General features: G+C 42.2%; 1 protein-coding gene across 3 annotated transcripts in view; it reads right to left on the bottom strand.

Annotated features, from left to right (window-relative positions):
- Positions 1-1,508: 1,508 nt before the first annotated feature.
- RNF115 (ring finger protein 115) overlaps positions 1,509-18,622 on the bottom strand; it is an 83,608-nt gene continuing 66,494 nt past the window's right edge. For 2 of the 3 annotated variants that reach the window (XM_074390108.1, XM_074390109.1), the window contains 5 exons: positions 13,040-13,111; positions 11,800-11,872; positions 10,749-10,842; positions 8,431-8,546; positions 1,509-3,392 (listed from right to left, as the gene is read on the bottom strand). In XM_074390108.1, the coding sequence (XP_074246209.1) occupies positions 3,240-3,392; positions 8,431-8,546; positions 10,749-10,842; positions 11,800-11,872; positions 13,040-13,111 (508 nt within the window). In that variant the 3' untranslated portion in view covers positions 1,509-3,239. Of the gene's footprint in view, positions 3,393-5,160; positions 7,108-8,430; positions 8,547-10,748; positions 10,843-11,799; positions 11,873-13,039; positions 13,112-18,622 lie in introns of those variants that run through there. The other variant, XM_039459921.2, reaches the window with a different exon arrangement.

Below are 18,622 nucleotides of genomic sequence, written 5' to 3'. Positions count from 1 at the left end.
ATTGAAATATATATTGAAATAAATATTCAACTGGATACAGATTCTGATGTGACTAATAAATTGACTTCAAAGCATTACTGAAATCATAGCAGCTTTTTATGTATTCTTTTACCAAAAATACTAGTAATATGGCTATCATGCTGTTGGAAGGGAATCTAATAATTTTAGAGTTGTTTTGTTTTTGTTTTGAGACAGGGTCTCTGCTGCCCAGGCTGGAGTGCAGTGGCATGATCTTGGCTCACTACAACCTCTGCTTCCTGGGTTCAAGTGATTCTCCCTCCTCAGCCTCCCAAGTAGCTGGGACTCCAGGTGCATGCCACCACACCCACCTAATTTTTGTATTTTTAGTAGAGATGGGCTTTCGCCGTGTTGCCCAGGTTGGTCTTGAACTCCTGACCTCAAGTGATCTGCTGCCTCAGTCTCCCAAAGTGCTGAGATTACAGGCATGAGCCACCACGCCCAGCCAAGAATCTAGTAATTTTTGGAAAAGATAAAGAACCACAAGCCTACATCCTATGATTCACAGATCTATGTGTCCTGGTTGAAACGGGGGAAAAGGGCAACATACAAACTACACTTCTGTGGACACCAAGTGTAGTTTGGCAGGAAGACATGAAGTTTGTATGTATAAAACCTTAAAGTTGAATGCCTATAATGCACCTGTCTGTGGCAGGTATGAGATCAAAACCTTACAATGTTGTTTGGATCAGACAAGGGCTCTATTTTGATCCTGGAAAGCATCTCCGGTTGCACACATTATATTCTCTGTGTTCTATTTTAAACCCCTGGAGCAGCCCAGTGGCTCCCGGACTGATTACTGAGACACTGACGTTGCTGCAGGCTAGGATTTCCCCTTTTTAGGACAGCCGTTGGTGATGTTTATCCCATCAAAATTTTCCTCCATCTTACTGCGTCAGTGACGAAATTATATGAGATTCATTGTGGGAATTCTCAGTAACAGAACTCTATGCTGTAAATCCTCCTCAATCCCCAAAGCTCCAATGGATTATTCTTGTAAACAGCACTTTTATCTCCTCATCTTTCTACCACAGAGGCCAAAAAGGGTTTTCCTCTAACATCCAAATACCTATTCAGATACCAGCCCTGCTCCTTCTCTTAAAATCTGTCTTCTCACCCAGGCGTGGTGGCTCAGGCCTGTAATCCCAGCACTCTGGGAGGCCGAGGCAGGTGATCACTTGAGGTCAGGAGTTCGAGACCAGCCTGGGCAACATGGCGAAATCCTGTCTCTACTGAAAATACAAAAATTAGTTGGGTGTGGTGGCGCGTGCCTGTAATCCTAGCTACTTGAGAGGCTGAGGCAAGAGAATCATTTGAACCCAGGAGGCAGAGATTGCAGTGACCCAAGATCATGCCACTGCACTCTGGCCTGGGTGAAAGAGTGAGACTGTGTCTCAAAAAAAAAAAAAAAAAAAAAAAAAAAAATTCTGTCTTCCACTCCTTAAGCCCCAAAGCCTGTTTTGTTGTTGTCATTTAAAACAGACACAGACTATGCTTCCCTCCTGATTTATTAAGACCAATATATTTAATTTGTATTTTTTGAGGGAACAGCACCTGGAAACCAGAGAGAAAGAAGCTGAAACATGTAGAAGGTCATGAGTTATTCAATTTGGTGTCAATAATTTGTCAGGAAATTTTTTTTTCAATAGCAATAGATAACTGTATTATAGTTCTATTTTATAATTATAATATAGAAGCAACGGATGTTGAATATCCTTTCCTCAAAGTCATTTAGTCTCAACCCTTGGAAACGATTAGGTTTTTACCTCCAGTGAATCCCTTTATCACAGAGCAAACAAGGTACCAGCCCAAGCCAACAGTGCCCTGTAACAGAGAACTCAGGGAAACACAGACCCTTTGCATGGAATTCAAAGGGGAGGCTGCTTAATATGAAGTTCAGGACCTCAAGTTCAGACTAACGGTTCCGAGATCAGAAATCACAAGTTTTTTCTTCTCTTTGACAATCAGGTTATGTACAACGAGAGAATCAGACTGTGAGGTTCCAGCCCTCTTCTGTATCCCTGCTCACTTTACCTCAGTGCATACCATAGCCCTTCTTCCTTCAGTGTGAAATGTGCCTATATGTTTGTGAATATAAATATCTATATTTACACATATATTCATATATATATAAATATGCAATACAAAGACATAAGCAATAAATCTTTTCCCTAATAACTATTTAATCAAAGACTGGGGAAAACTCAAGTTCTTCCCCCCAAATTTTCCTTCTAACTTGAGAGCCAATTCCTGGACCAATTCCTGCTCAAAGAAAACATCTAAGAAGCACCTGCCCAACTATTACGCAGCAAATGCTGATACATTTTATGATGAGCTAAAAGGAAGCTACATCCTCTAGACTTTTTCTCATAAATTAAAGCATTATTTTGGGGAAACAGTCAAAGAGCTACAGCAACAGGGACAAAATGTCATTCTGGATTCTCCAAGTTTCTTAACTCTTCAGAGAACTGGCAACAGGAACTTTGAGGGAAAATTAATTTTTTTTTTTTTTTTTTTTTGAGACGGAGTTTCGCTCTTGTTGCCCAGGCTGGAGTGCAATGGCGCGATCTCGGCTCACCGCAACCTCCGCCTCCTGGGTTCGGGCAATTCTCCTGTCTCAGCCTCCTGAGTAGCTGGGATTACAGGCACGTGCCACCATGCCCAGCTAATTTTTTGTATTTTTAGTAGAGATGGGGTTTCACCATGTTGACCAGGATGGTCTCGATCTCTCAACCTCGTGATCCACCCGCCTCGGCCTCCCAAAGTGCTGGGATTACAGGCTTGAGCCACCGCGCCCGGCCTGGAAAATTAATTTTTAATGCTGGGGTTATTTCTTCTTCTTGCTCCCAACTCATTAATTCTGAAACCTAAAGATATTGGAGATATGGGATAAATCTTGCTCTTCCAATCAGACTCTCCAGTTCTGTCCAACCACAACTAACCCATGTGAAGATGGGTTAGACCAACCTATCTGGAAACTACCACAGAAGCAATAAACCAAGGCAGCGCCCTATATGACCTCACAACTCCCAAGCCTACCAATCTCTAAGAAATCTTTCCTAATTAGGTGCTAACCAAATATTTTTCTCCCTCATTTCAAACTGTAACAGACAAGAGGATACATATATACTATTAGAATTATAATGGAAAATATATAGATGAAAAGTCATTTAGAATAAGAAAATAATCTGTTCAGCACGGCATAAAATTCAAAGGGCTGCTTAACATGAATTTAACGACCTCAAGTTCAGACTAAGGGTTCCAAGACCAGAAATCGCAAGTTTTCTCTTCTCTTTGACAATCAGGGCAAGTTGAACTGTCTCTCCCTTGACTCCTATGAAGTCTCCAGATTCCTGAGTGTGTAAGCCTTCCAGCTGTAAAAGAAGGAACATCTGAAAAGTTCAGGCTATCTAGCCTCCTGCCTTGGGCATTTTATCTAAACTGTGTCTGAAACATTTAAGGATAAGGCATTCCTAGAAGTAAATGTTTAACTGCAACCATGTTCTGGTATTAGACCAAATAATCTAAAATGCTTCTTCCCAGAGTGGGAGGTCTCTCAGACTTCTAGGTTAATTTAGGCTAAAAAGAAAAAACAGAAATTACATACACAGCAAATTAGCATCCCATATACAGTTCTTCCACTGCTTAACTATGTATTGAGGTCAGTAACTCAGTAACTAGTTGAGGTCTCTAAGCCAAAGCAAGCATTTCTCATAGAGACACATTATTCACTTGGTGAAACTTAAGTGGGATTGGGAACACTCTGTATATATGCATCATTTCCATTTTTCCTCTTGTGATGGTTAATCTTATTGTCAACCTGACTAGGCCACAGGATGCCCAGATATTTGGTCATAGAGTATTCTGGGTGTGCCAGTGAGGGTGGTTTTGGATGAGACTAACATTCCAATCAGTAGACTGAATATAAAGCACATGGCCCTCCCTAATGTGAGTGGTCCTCATCCAGTGAGTTGAGGGTCTGAACAGAACAAGTAAGGGAAGACTCCTCCTGTCTGACTGCTTGAGCTAAGACCTCAGTCTTTTCCTGCCTTTGAACTGGAGTGGAACGATCAGCTTTTTCTTGAGTCTCCATGCTGGCTTTCAGACTGGAACTACACCAGCAGCTCTCCTGGATTTCTAGCTGGCCCGCTGCAGATCTCGAGACTTCGCAAACTCCGTAACTGTGTGAACCAATTCCTAAGGATAAATCTCAGGCTGCGCATGTTGGCTGCCACCTGTAATCCCAGCACTTTGGGAGGCCAAGGCAGGCAGATCACCTGAGGTCAGGAGTTTAAGACCAGCCTGGCCAACATGACAAAACCCCATCCCTACTAAAAATATAAAACATTAGCTGAAAAAAGTCAAAAAACAAAAACAAAAACAAAAAAAACATTAGCTGGGCATGGTGGCAGATACCTGTAATCCCAGCTGCTTGGGAGGCCAAGGCAGAAGAATCACTGGAACCCAGGATGCAGATGTTGCAGTGAGCTGAGATCATGCTACTGCCCACCAGTGTAGGTGACACAGAGACTGTCTCAATAATAATAATAATAATAATAATAATAATAAATCCCCAAAGAACCCTAACTCCTCAACGTAAATTAACCTGACATATGAGGTACCTCCCATTATAAGAAGAAACACAACAGATTCATTAAGAGGGACAGGTCTGGGAAACAGCAAAATGAGTCTCACGTCCTCTATCCATCAGAGCAAAAAAAGTGAAGAAAATTTCAGATAACTTAGTCTGATGCTATTTGCTATACTGTGTATAAAAAGGCAGATCCCTCCTGTAAAGACCTCAGATCCTTTCTAGTTCTCTAGGCATCAGTTCTCCAGCCCTAAGTAAAACTACAGCTGCCTGTCCTGGCATTTCCAGATGCTGATGGGCAGACAAAAGTGGCCAGGCAATGATAATTTTTCTGAGACAACTTAACATTGTGTACTTGAAAACTCTAATGTGTTCCAACTTCAACGCAGCCTTCCTCCATCTAAGTAGCAGCCAAATATTCATAATTCACCTCTCATTTCCTTAAGTCCTCCTCCCCAATTCAAAACCAGTGTGTATTCTCAAGCTACATTTCAGGGGCTACCCACAGAGTGTAGATCTCATTCCCCAAATAAATAATCACTACAGAGGTGTAATATGGGAGGTATATGAGAAAACATCTTTTATTCCCTCTGAGCCCAGCTGAATCATACTTTCTGGTCACAACTTTTGGAGGCAGGTTATTATTTCAGCAGGCCACTCCCCCACTTTTTCTTTTCCCTCCCTGACTCCTTTACCCTCTACCAAAGTACAGAAAAAGGTTTCAAGCCCCCTGCCATCACCTACAAATCGGCATATGATAGTCAACAAAAACTGAGGAAAGACTCCTAGCCAAGAAAGAAACCCATTAAAGAGTGGTGTTCTTGTTCTGATCATTCTAAACTATCAAAGGCTAACGTGACAATATTAACGGTGCCCCTATGTACCTTCTTTTGGTACACCAACAGCTGTTATATGTCTCCCCTTTTGAGATTTTGAAGTTTCCACAACATTCCTGACCTTCATTTATTCAACGTTAAACACTTAAATACTACAAAAAGCATGGGCATGGGATGCTACAAGGCTGAAAATATAAGGCCTAATTCTCCCAGGCCAAGCTGTTTTGGACATGTTCACATTGGTCAGTTTGAGTCCAAGTATAGCCAGAACCAGGCAGAAAAGGAAAGTTTCAGAGATGAAAAATAGGCTTAAAGAGTTAAAATGTGACAACATAAAATCTTAACTCCTGAAGACCAATGAGTTACTAAAAACAGTGAACTGGCTGCAGATGCTTACTGTATCTATTTCTGTGACACAAATTATTTTAAGATTACTAGGAAAAAAGACAGTAAGCAATGAGTTGAGCACTTTGAGATGTTGAGGCAGGCGGATTGCTTAAGCCCAGGGGTTTGAGACCAGCCTGGGCAACATGGCGAAACCCTGTCTCTATAAAAACACAAAAATTACCCAGGCATAGTGGCACACGCCTGTAGTCCCAGCTACTCGGGAGGCTGAGGTGGGAGGATCACTTGAGCCTGGAAGGTTGAGGCTGTGGTGAGCTGAGATCGTGCCACTGTACTCCAGCCTAGGCAACACAAAGAAATAAACAAAAATCAATGAGTTGGGGATCATTTTTTACAATCTTAAAAGCAAAGATCTCAAACATCTGTCTTTCTATGTCTGTATGCTGCCCAACTCTTTCCCAAAAAGGAAACGGAATCAGATTCCTACCAACATGAAGTTCCCAAAATACGTTATGTAGTTTTCTGGGGAAACTGCATCAACTGAAGTAGTCTTTAAAAATTTAAATAAGAAAACCAACGCACATGGTGGTAAACCACTTTTCCTTTCTCACTGTAATTCTTCTTTGATTTGTGCTCTGGGAATCAATACAAAACAAAATCATTAGTCTTAGATTCCTGAATTAATTTGGCCTCACCTCACAGCTAATGTGACCAAGAATAGATTTTTTTTTTTTTTTAAATACAATTAAGACAAAAGGACTTTATAGCAGCAGGACTTTAGGCTGTGGTTCCACTGTTTTTATAGTAAAATACACTAATGGTGGGATAGTGGGTGGAGAAGGAGGTGGAAACCTCTGTTACAAAGGCGACATGACAGATAGCAGTACCCTAACTAGACTTTAAGGGATTGATTCTATTCAGGTGGGGGGAGCCCTACATAATTAAGTTTCACACTTATAAAATTATCACTCTCAATTCATGAATAAGAGGCATTTGGTTGTAGATACAATTCCATCTATAAATACTAACTTTAAATTTAGAGAAGAAAAACATTCATTGCATTAATATTATGCATTGGGTTTCTTATGTGATTCCTATATCCATCTACTAATTTTTTGTTTTGATACAATTTACAGCTATGGTAAGATGATTACCACAGCCCTGATTCAGGTGTGGTTTTTAGCTTCAGAAAGTCCATCGGTCATGTAGCTGACTGTCATTGCTAAATCTGTTGCTTGCAGAGGCCTCAGAGCTCTGGCTTTGCTGAGTAGAGTCCTCACCATTTAAGCTCTTCCTACATACAGGACATGTGTCATGCTGAAACAGAAAAATATTAGTCTATGTGAAGATCCTGGCCTGAGAAGCTGGGAGTAGTGCACACTTAAGTAACCCTGAGAACTGTCACATCAAAACTCATGACTTGGAATAGAAAAATAAGAGGGAATGCATCCTCGTACCGCATGCTCTGGGGGTCTAAGGTGTGATACCAGGATATCTCCCAAACAGAACTTGAAGCAGAACTGACAGGCACAATTCTAGTCCAGCAACTTAATAACAGCTAACACATACCACCAAACAGAGCTAACCACAAACAGTGAGCGATCTATGACAAAAGGGTAACTGCCCATTACTTCCCATATGATCTAGAGCAGAGGTCAGCAAACTTTTTGTTTAAAGGGACAGGAAAATTGGCCAGGTGCACTACTGGCTCACGCCTGTAATCCCAATACTTTTGGAGGCCGGGGCAGGCGGATCACTTGAGGTCAAGAGTTTGAGACAAGCCTGCCCAACATGGCAAAACCCCATCTCTACTAAAAATACAAAAATTGGCCGGGTGTGGTGATGCATGCCTGTAATCCCAGCTACTCTGGAGAGTGAGGCACAAGAATCACTGGAACCCAAAAGGTGGAGGTTTCAGTGAGCAGAGATCACACCACTGCACTCCAGCCTGGGTGACAGAGTGAGACTCTGTCTCAAAATAAATACACAAAGGGAAAGACAACAAATATTTTAGGCTTTGCAGGCCACACCACAGCTGTTATAAATAATCAGCTCTACTGATGTAGCACAAAAGTAGCCATAGGCAATCTATAAACAAATGAACATACCTGTGTTCCAATAAAATTTTATTTGCAGCCGGGCACAGTGACTCACACATGTAATCCCAGCACTCTGGGAGGCCGAGGCAAGTGGATCACGAGGTCAGGAGTTTGTGACCAGCCTGACCAACATGGTGAAACCCTGACTCTACTAAAAATACAAAAATTAGCCAGACATGGTGGTGGGCACCTGTAATCCCAGTTACTCAGGAGGCTGAGGCAGGATAATTGCTTGAATTCAGCAGGAGAGGATACAGTAAGCTGAGATTGGGCCACTGCACTCCAGCCTGGGTGACAGAGTGAGACTCCATTTCAAAAAAAAAAAAAAAAAAAAATTATTTACAATAACAGGTGGGAGGCCACAGTGGCCTGTGGAACACAGTTTGTAACCCTTGGCCAGAAAAGTTCTAAACAAATAACAGTATCAGAGTTAGCCAGGGATTTATGGGATAAAATCTGATCTACCTGGATCTCGAGGAACTGTTAACAATACCTGCGCTCTCAATCATCCCCCCAAGAAGCCATGACTTGCCGTACTCACCAGTTCTAACCATGGTACAATACAACTGCTGTGAAAGAAGTGATTGCAAGGTAACTGGCGGACTTCCTCTTCAACTGTGTAATCTTCTTTGCATACTGGACACTCTAAACCCGTATCTGTTGAAGAAGGAAATGCGTTTTAAAGTAAACAAAGAAAAGGAAGAAAACATTAACCCAATGTCTCTAACAGCCCTGCAAACGCATAAAGAAAAGGCGTAAGAGTCGGATGCAGTGGCTCACACCTATAATCCCAGCACTTTGGGAGGCCAAAGCAGATAGATCACGAGGTCAGGAGTTCCAGACCAGTCTGGCCAACATACAACATAGTGAAACTCTGTGTCTACAAAAAAATACAAAAATTAGCCAGGCATGGTGGCTCACACCTGTAATCCCAGCACTACTTTGGGAGGCTGAGGCAGATGGATCATCTGAGGTTGGGAGTTCAAGACCAGCCTGGCCAAGATGGTGAAATCCCATCTCTACTAAAAATACAAAACTTAGCTGGGCATGGTGGTGGACACCTGTGACCCCAGCTACTCGGGAGGCTGAGGCAGAGAATTGCTTGAATCCAGGAGGTGGAGGTTGCAGTGAGTTGAGATTGCACCACTGCACTTCAGCCTGGGCAACAGAGCAAGACTCCATCTCAAAAAAAAAAAAGAAAAAATAAAAAAGACAAAGGGAAAAAAAGCTAGATCAGAAGTAGTGCTGCAGAACTGCAAAGCCAAAGTTCAGCTCCGGTCACCAAACCAAGAGCAGAAAGCCCTCTTCTTTGAGAAGAAACGGTCACAAACCATATTGGGAGTTCCAAGCAGCAAGTTTTAAGTTTACCACCTATGTCTAATACTACCAGCTAGTCTATACGCCTAGTGGCTGGGATATGCTCCATGCCCCAACAGCAGATAAGGCATTTGGAGCAGCACTGCTACCTAATAGATTTACTCCTTACTCTCCATTCCCACGAACTTTGGCCTAATTCTTTTACTTCTCATGCCCAGTGTGCTTCGATGGCCTCCCAGCTAGTAGCCCAAATTCCATTGTCTTAACCCTCCAAACATATCCTGTACTTTGCTACAACTTAATTTTCCCTAAAATCAGCTTCATAGCAATTCCCAGCTCCTCTTCATCACTTGGATTCTCAGCTGGCACCTCAAAAATCAATAAATTAAAAATGTAAAACATCACTTCATCTCCTTACCCAAACCAGTGCCATTCACTATTTCCCCATCCCTGAAGATGGCAGCACCATGTTTATAGTTACAAAGCTGGGAAATCTTAGAATTATTTCTGACTCTTTCCCCTCCTTCATCCCATTATGCAATCAGTGGGGAAAGCCTTTCTCCAAAATGATCTTCTGGCTGGTGTAGTGGCTCACGCCTGTAATCCCAGCACTTTAGGAGGCCAAGGCAGGTAGATCACAAGATCAGGAGTTTGAGATCAGCCTGGCCAATATGGTGAAACCCTGTTTCTTTAAAAATAAATAAATAAAAATTAAAAAAACAAAAACAAAAACAAAATGATCTTCTTAATCTACGCTTTCCTTCCTCTCAGCATTGTCACCATCACCTGAACCCCACCTGGACTGTTGCGACAGACTCTAATACCTGTTCCTGCTCTCTCTCGCTTCGAATATTTTTCACACACTGCCCCCAAACTCACCTTCCCTAAAGACCACTTTACCTAACTCACACACCATGTATATGTTGATATTCTTATATTAGTTCATACTTTCCTTAAATAGAATGACCTAAGATGGCCCACCTTGTCTTTGAAATTTCTCATTCTAAACCTGAATTGATGGTTTAGGTCCAAAATGCTGTCCCTTGTCACTAAATTCCTTCAGTGCTTATAAATAAAATCGTATCTATGACTAATATACTTAACTTTACCTGACACAAAGTAGATTTAAAACAAATTCCCAGCCTCCTATTTTTTTCTCTTCTCCTTTCCCCAATGTCAGTATCATGTGTCCAATACAGTTTTTAATCATTTGATAAGTTTTTCTTCCACTTATTAGAATCAAGTCTCATCTATCTTTATGCCTCTTTATTCCCAACAGCACCTAAAAAAGAGACATGGTAATTGCTCAGGAAATACCTACTGACTAACCAAAGGAGTAGGAACTTTGCAGATCTGGCACCCAGGTAGGAATTAGGGCTATGATTTCACAAAAAGGTCCTTAATATAGGACGGTATCATGGATTTTTTTTTCTTGTCTTTTTTTTCTTTTTGTTCATTTTTTAAACTTTTCACCTGTCAGAAAATACTGGGATTCTGAGCAGAGATCAGAAGTTGACACAATAAGTATAAAAATGAACCTACCGACTTGTTCCTGAGTTACTGTCACTGTTGGAAGAGATGTGATCTTTTCCTTGTCAGCTGGGGGAGGACCTGTGTTTTCCAGTTGTCCTAAAAGCTACAAAAAAAAAGAGAGAGAGCGAGAGAGAGAGAAAGAAAAAGATGAAGTGGCAGACATCTCAGTATTCCTGGAGAGGGAGCTGCTCCAGCTGAGAACAAACAGTGCAGGTATTAGGTATGTTAGTTACTCTTGCTTCTGCAAGGCTCTGAGAGGCTTGGGTTCCCCGTTTCCTGCTGCCAGAACACTCATAATTGCTTTACAATTTCAGAGTGACATTGGTATAAGCCTACAGACAAACCCATGGTTACAAGGCCCACCTTTGGGCATAAAGCAATGTCAGAGGCAGCAAAAGGGTTGTGATGTCATGAATAAAACTATAGCTTAATAAAAAGTAATATGTAACGGGTCCAAAAGCTTCACTCTCCTGGAAGAACAAAAAGTAGGAGTATGAAAAGCAGCATAATGTAAGCCAAGAAATAGGTAAATTACTGCCTATAAGATGACCGAATTTAAAGGACATGCTTTCTGTTCTCAGAAATCCACAAGGGAAATGAAAAACCAATCAAATTAAAATGAACATAAACAAATGGAAGCAATTATACATGGCATGGGAATACCCCTTTCTCTGCTTCCTTCCCCTACTTTGTTCCATCTAGCAGAAATCCCTGCTTCAACATGTGAGGAAACCCTCCTTTTTTGTGAAATACTTCTTAACAGAATCCTTATAGGACTGAACAAAAGAGACCAAAAATACAAAATACTATTTGTTATAGAAGTCTTTTCTTCCTGCGGAGGTGAAATCATCTTCTAGAAATTCTCTCGGATCTAGAAAGTGCATGGATGCTGAGCTAACCCCATAAATCATTCATCCCTTTAGTAAAATGGAAACCCCAAAGCTCAAAATATTAGAGAAAGCAGAGTGACTCCCATTTCAGAAAGTAGCAGAAGGAAAGCAGGAAGTCTGTGGAACCATGAGACACACTGAACAGACACCCTCAAAAGGCAGCTCCTCACCTGGGTTACAATGGCATCAAGCCCTGTCTGACCCCAGGCATAGTCCCCAGGGTTGGAGTGCAGCATCCCGCTCCTATACATGAGATGAGACAGACAGCATTAGATGGAGTGACCAGGCTCTGCCTTACATCACAGAAAAAAAAATTGGCAGAGGGATCCTGTTCTCTCTCAGAGCTGGAAAGTCACGAGTCCTCCAGGATCAAGAGGCAAAGAATTCTGTGTATTTTCAAGATCAAACAGATTATCTAGAGATAGTTATCTCATTCTCTAGGAATTTTACTTAACTAGAACATAAAATGTGAAGCTACCTAAAGTACCACATGACATGCCAGAACAAAAAGAGTGACTCACTGCCTGTTGGTTTCAAAAATTTGTCTTTTCTGTGCCCACTTATATTAAACACAGATGGAGCTGCTTTTTAAGGAGAGTTTTCCTTCATAACTGGTCAAAATCTACACCAAACATCCCTCATTATAAGAAGCCACCCACAGTTCTGGACAATGAGGAGCTTTCAAGTAGAGAAGCAGCCATAGCAGTCTCTCTGAATCACAACTTAGAGCAATTACAAAAGGGACTTGGCAACACCTTTTCTCCCACCCCACCGCCCCAGCTGCTGGTATACTACCAGCAGAGGTCCAGACTACTAGATGACACCCAGAGGTCCTAAAAGAACTGAGGTTCCTTTGAACAAACAAGCCTTCTGGGCCACTGCTAGAAGCAGCAAATAATTTTCCAGACAAGAAGAAATTCCATCTTTAATGCCTATCATACATAAGCATCACTCTGATACTGAATTATAGCCTACTGTTTCTTCTGACAAATCTTCTCACTTTGAAAAACTAAAGTTCAGCATAATGTTTTCAATTTCAGAAATTCTTAAGGAATAAAATATTCCTGTGTAGTCTACAGGGGAAACCCACGAATCAGATACCAAGCCTGGCAGGGACCATCTCATTCCCTACCTCAACACGACTCTCAGACCTGAATATAAAAGGAATCAAAACAATTCTAGCACCCAAACATCCTGGGGGACCAGGACAGCTCTCTCCTGAGCCTGAACAATAAAAACACAAAAGTTCTCATTAAGCTTGGGCTTAGCAGATAATGGCAGTCTAGCAGCCCCCAGTTACATCTACATACTCACCTATGCAGCTCTTTTTCTCTGTTGCACAGAAATGACAGCACCTAATAAAATGATGCCACTCCAACAGAGTAAGATAGAAAGCAGTTAGTTACTTACCAGGAAAAAGGGTGTGGAGATCCAGGAATGGCAGAATTTGCAAAGAATCCTGCAAAGATGTGTTGTAATATTCTGTTAGAGAAGAAAAAATTAGGTAAGACAACAGACTAATGAAAGTACAGATATCCATGGCTACCTAATCACCAACTACTTCCCTAAACCAAAACCAAATGGCTTTTCATTGGCTATTACACAAGAGACAGCACCAGAAATCAGCCTGCCACACAGCAGTGTGCTACTTTATTATTATGGCTATCTTCCTGAGCTCTGCTATCATTTTTTTTTTTTTTTTTAAATATTAGAGATGGGGATTCTCCATGTTGGCCAGGCGGGTCTTGAACTCCTGACCTCAGGTGATCTGCCAGCCTCAGCCTCCCAAAGTACTGGGATTACAGGTGTTAGCCACCGCACCCGGCTGCTCTGCTATCTTAAAGATTAATCGATTTTTGTGAATTATGCTAGAAGGGGATCTGATGGTATAGTCTAGTTTTCAAACTATGTTCCTTGTATATCTGATACCAATATGAGGAAGGGTTAAAAGGGATGCTGAGCCAGTGGAATTCTGGACCCACATCCCTTTAACAAGGGTAATTCCATTTTTATATGTTGTACACAGTGGGTTTCTGAGTATTATTTAAAGGGTCCTTTTTTTAAAAAAAAAAGTTTAATCAATAATTCTATTTTAAGGTTGTTCCCTATGATTATGACACAAACACATATAAATACACACATGCTTAGCATTTGTCACTCAGAATATTTAAGATGGCACAGGTACACAGTTCTTTATACAAATGAGTCTTTGTTACCCAAAGAGATACTGAAGTGATGCCTCAGCAAAAGAAAAACCTGAAGAAATTGTTCTCTTAGATCTTCTGGGTTCTGGATGATCTGATTTTTTTTTGGAGACGAAGTCTCACTCTACCACCCAGGCTGGAGTGCAGTGGTTCGATCTCAGCCCACTGCAACTTCCACCTCCTGGGTTCACGTGATCCTTGTCTCAGCCTCCCGAGTAGCTGGGATTACAGGTGCCCACCACGCCCAACTAATTTTTTGTATGTTTAATAACAGACGGGGTTTCACCATGTTGGCAAAGCTGGTCTCAAACTCCTGGCCTCAGGTGATCCTCCTACCTCAGCCTCCCAAAGTGCTGGGATTACAGGCGTTGAGCCACTGCACTCGGCAATTACATGCAATTTTAAGTCCCTGGTTCCCACTTTACTTATTAGGCCAACTAACATAATAAGGGAAGTGGCCAACATTACACTTTCCCTGTTATTAAAGTTCAACAGCAGCTAACTACTCTGTTCCATTTGTTTGTTTGCTTGCTTTTTTGTATTATTTTTCATTATTTTTAACTGACAAAAATCGTATATATTATGGTATACAACATATTTTGAAGTATGTATGCACTGTGGAATGACATCAAACTACTGACATATGCATTACCTCACAAAGTTATTTGCAACAATAACACTAAAGATCTACTCTCTCAGCAATTTTCAGATGTACAAAACACTGGTTGTTGTTTTGTTTTGTTCTGTGACGGAGTCTTGTTCTGTCACCCAGGCTGGAGTGCAATGGCACGATTTCGGCTCACTGCAACCTCCGTCCCCCGGGTTCAAGCAATTCTTGAGCTTTAGCCTCCCAAGTAGCTGGGATTACAAGCACACGCCACCATGCCCGGCTAATTTTTGTATTTTTAGAGATGGGGTTTCACCATGTTGGCTGGGCTGTCAAGTAATCCGCCTGCCTTGGCCTCCCAAAGTGCTGGGATTACAGGCATACGCCACCACACATGGCTGAAAACACTGTTACTAACTACAGTCACCATGTTGTGCAACAGATCTCTTGAACTTTTAACTGAAATTTTGTGTCCTTCAACCACTATCACCCTAATTCACTCCCTCTGCCCTACAGTCCCTGGTAACTACCGTTCTACTCTCAGCGTCTATAAATTCAATTTGTTTTTTAGAATGCTTAGTGTTATTTTTAAAATATGTCCAAAAAGTATTTGATAATCTTCCCTTGAGTATGGGCTGGACTTAGTGACTCACTTTACAATAGAATATGGCAGAATTGATAATCTGTGACTTCCAAGACAAGGTCAAAAACAAAGGGGGGAAATGGCCAGGTGTGGCGGCTAATGTCTGTCATCTCAGTACTTTGGGAGACTGAGGTGGGCGGGTCACTTGAGGGCAGAAGTTCGAGATCAGCCTGGCCAACACGGTGAAACCCTCCCTCTACTAAAAGTACAAAAATTAGCCCGACATGGTGGCAGGCGCCTGCAGTCTCAGCTACTCAGGAGGATGAGGCAGGAGAATCACTTGAACCCAGGAGACAGAGGTTGCAATAAGCCAAGATCGTGCCATTACACTCCAGCCTTTTTTTTTTTTTTCCCCCTCAAAAAAAGGAGGTGGTGGTGGGAAGGTGCTTTCTCCTGGTACTTCTGTTGGATCAATCATTTGCTCCGGGAGAGTGCTGTATCAAGCAGTCCCACAGAAAGGTCCACATGATGAGGAACTGAGTACTCCTTCCAACAGCCAGAACAAAATTGCCAGAATATGTGTAAAGCCTAGTCAGTCCTGTAGATGACTACAGCAGTGGCCAACATCTGACTGTAAGCTCATGAAATCCTGGGTCAGAACCACTCAGCTACGCTACTCCAACTGAACCTGTTCCTGACCACGTGAATCTGTCAGATAATAAATATTTGTTGTTTTAAGCCACTAAGCTCTGAGATAATTTGTTATATGACAATAGATAACACACAGATTTTGGTATCTAGATACGGGTGCTGCTATAATAAAGACCTGAAACATGAGAATATCTATGGAACCCAGTAGTTGGGCAGAAGTTAGAAGGACTTTGAGGAGCGGATCAGTGAAGTTTGAAGAGCCTTGAAAAAACAGTAGAAACACTATGGCCTTTGAGGAAGTTAGAGTGAGAGATTAACAAAATGCAGAAAAAATCTTATTAGAAACTGGAGGGAAAGGGATCCTTGTTATATACTGGCAAAGTTGTTGCCTTATCATAACATGGAAAGTAGATGTGGTCCACAAACTGGTTGATAATATAGCTAAAGAGATATCCACTTTTGAAAGTATTTCTTGGCTTCTTGCTGCTTACTTTAAAATGCAAAAGAGGGATGAATTAAAGGAAGGACAGACAAATTATGTAATTCTGAGAATTCCCAGCATCTCCAGAGAGTAAATGACACTAAAATTAAGAAACAGATTTCAAACAAAGATTGAATCCAGGGAACCCGCCAAAAGACCAATTTCAGATGAAGCCAAGGATTAGGCTAGAACAATTCTTTGTTAAGACCTCAGAAAGGGCCTGGTGTGGTGGCTCATGCCTATGATGCTAGCACTTTGGGAGGCCAGTGTGGTAGGATCACTTGAGGCCAGGAGTTTGAGACCAGCCTGGCCAACATGAAGAAACCCTTTTCTACTAAAAATCCAAAAATTAGCTGGGCATCCCAGCTACTCGGGAGGCTAAAACATGAGAATCATCTGAACCTGAGAGGCGGAGGTTGCAATGAGCCAAGATCGCACCACTGCACTCCAGCCTGGGTGACAGAGTGAGACTCTGTCTCCAAAACAACCACCACCTCAGAAAGACTGAAAATAGTACCTAAAGAATCATTCAGTTAGAAAACTGGACTAAGCGGCCAGGCGCGGTGGCTCAAGCCTGTAATCCCAGCACTTTGGGAGGCCGAGGCGGGTGGATCATGAAGTCAAGAGATCGAGACTATCCTGGTCAACATGGTGAAACCCTGTCTCTATTAAAAAAATACAAAAAATTAGCTGGGCATGCTTGCGCGTGCCTGTAATCCCAGCTACTCAGGAGGCTGAGGCAGGAGAATTGCCTGAACCCAGGAGGCGGAGGTTGCGGTGAGCCGAGATCACGCCATTGCACTCCAGCCTGGGTAACAAGAGCGAAACTCCATCTCAAAAAAAGAAAAAAAAAGAAAAGAAAATTGGACTAAGCTTAAGAGTGTTGTGTTCGTTTCCTAGGCTGCTTTTAAAAAACTACCACTAACTGGGTAGCTTAAACAAAAGGAATTTATTTGTTGTTCTGGAGGGTGTCAGTAGGGTTAGTTCCTTCTGGAAGTTCTGAGGGAGATCAGTTCCATGACTCTTTCCTGGCTTCTGGTGGTAGTTGCCAGCAATCTTTGCCATTCCTTGGTTTGTAGACCTATGCCCCCTCAATCTCTGTCTCATCACATGGCTTTCTTCCCTGTGTCTTCTGTGTTCATGTCCAAATTTCTATCTGTTTTTTTTTTTGAGGCAGAGTCTCCCTCTCACCTGGGCCGGAGTGCAGTAGCGTGATCTCAGCTCACTGCAACCTCTGCCTCCGGGTTTAAGCAATTCTCATCCTTAGCCTACTGAGTAGCTGGGATTACAGGCATGCACCACCACGCCTGGCTAATTTTTTTTTATTTTTAGAGACACGGGTTTTTACCATGTTGGCCAGGCTGGTCTCAAACTCCTGACCTCAGGTGATCCACCTACCTTGGCCTCCCGAAGAACTGGGATTACTGGAGTAAACCGCCACACCCTACCAAATTTCTCTCTTCTTATAAGACTATCAACCATTGGATTAGGGCCCTTCCTGATCCAGTATCATCTTATAACTTGGCTACATCTGTAAAGGCCTTATTTCCAAACAAGGTCATATTCACAGTGACCTTATCAGGGTTAGGACGTGACCACAGCTTTCTGGGGGACATGACTGTACCCACTACAAGTGGAATCCCTCAGCAATCCCAGCAGAAGCCCAAGGTGGAAAAAGCCTAATTAGAAGAGATTTGTGGGTGTGGCTTTTGCCTAATGGCATGAATCCCAGTAAGATTCACAGGATACTCAAAGTTTTAAAAAGAAGCACTGCCAGCCTAAACTGAAAGGTGCAAAAATAGTACAAAATGAAAACAGGTCTTTGGGCCCTCAAATTTCTACCAGCAAGAAGCAAGCTAAGAAAACTATGCAGCTACAGATTTACTTTTTTTTTTTTAACACTTTCTTTTTTTTGAAATGGAGTTTTGCTCTTGTTACCCAGGCTGGAGTGCAATGGCACGATCTCGGCTCAGCGCAACCTCCGCCTCCTGGGTTCAGGCAATTCTCCTGCCTCAGCCTCCTGAGTAGCTGGGATTACAGGCACGCGCCACCATGCCCAGCTAATGTTTTGTATTTTTAGTAGAGACGGGGTTTCACCATGTTGACCAGGATGGTCTCGATCTCTTGACCTTGTGATCCACCCGCCTCGGCCTCCCAAAGTGCTGGGATTACAGGCGTGAGCCACCGCGCCCGGCCCAGATTTACTTTTAATGGAAAAGAAAGGATGACTAAAAGGGTGGACTCCAGAGTCACAGAGAACTCCTGGGTAGAAGTGGAAGTTAAGTCCTAGTCAAGGAACTTCTGATAGCTGTCGAGACAACCATCAGAATTGCTATGAACCAGCAACTTCTTTATGCCTCCATTTTATCTTTTGGAACAGGAAATCTCTATACCTGTTCAAAATCACTGCCTGTCCACATCACCGTATGTTGGGTATGTGATGGGCAGATAACTTGTCTCTTTAGTT

The sequence above is a fragment of the Saimiri boliviensis genome, chromosome 19 (assembly GCF_048565385.1).
Source record: "Saimiri boliviensis isolate mSaiBol1 chromosome 19, mSaiBol1.pri, whole genome shotgun sequence".
In the NCBI taxonomy this organism is placed as follows: domain Eukaryota; kingdom Metazoa; phylum Chordata; class Mammalia; order Primates; family Cebidae; genus Saimiri; species Saimiri boliviensis.
The sequence above is the reverse complement of the archived record's forward strand: the minus strand, read 5'-3'. Positions and strand labels throughout refer to the sequence as shown.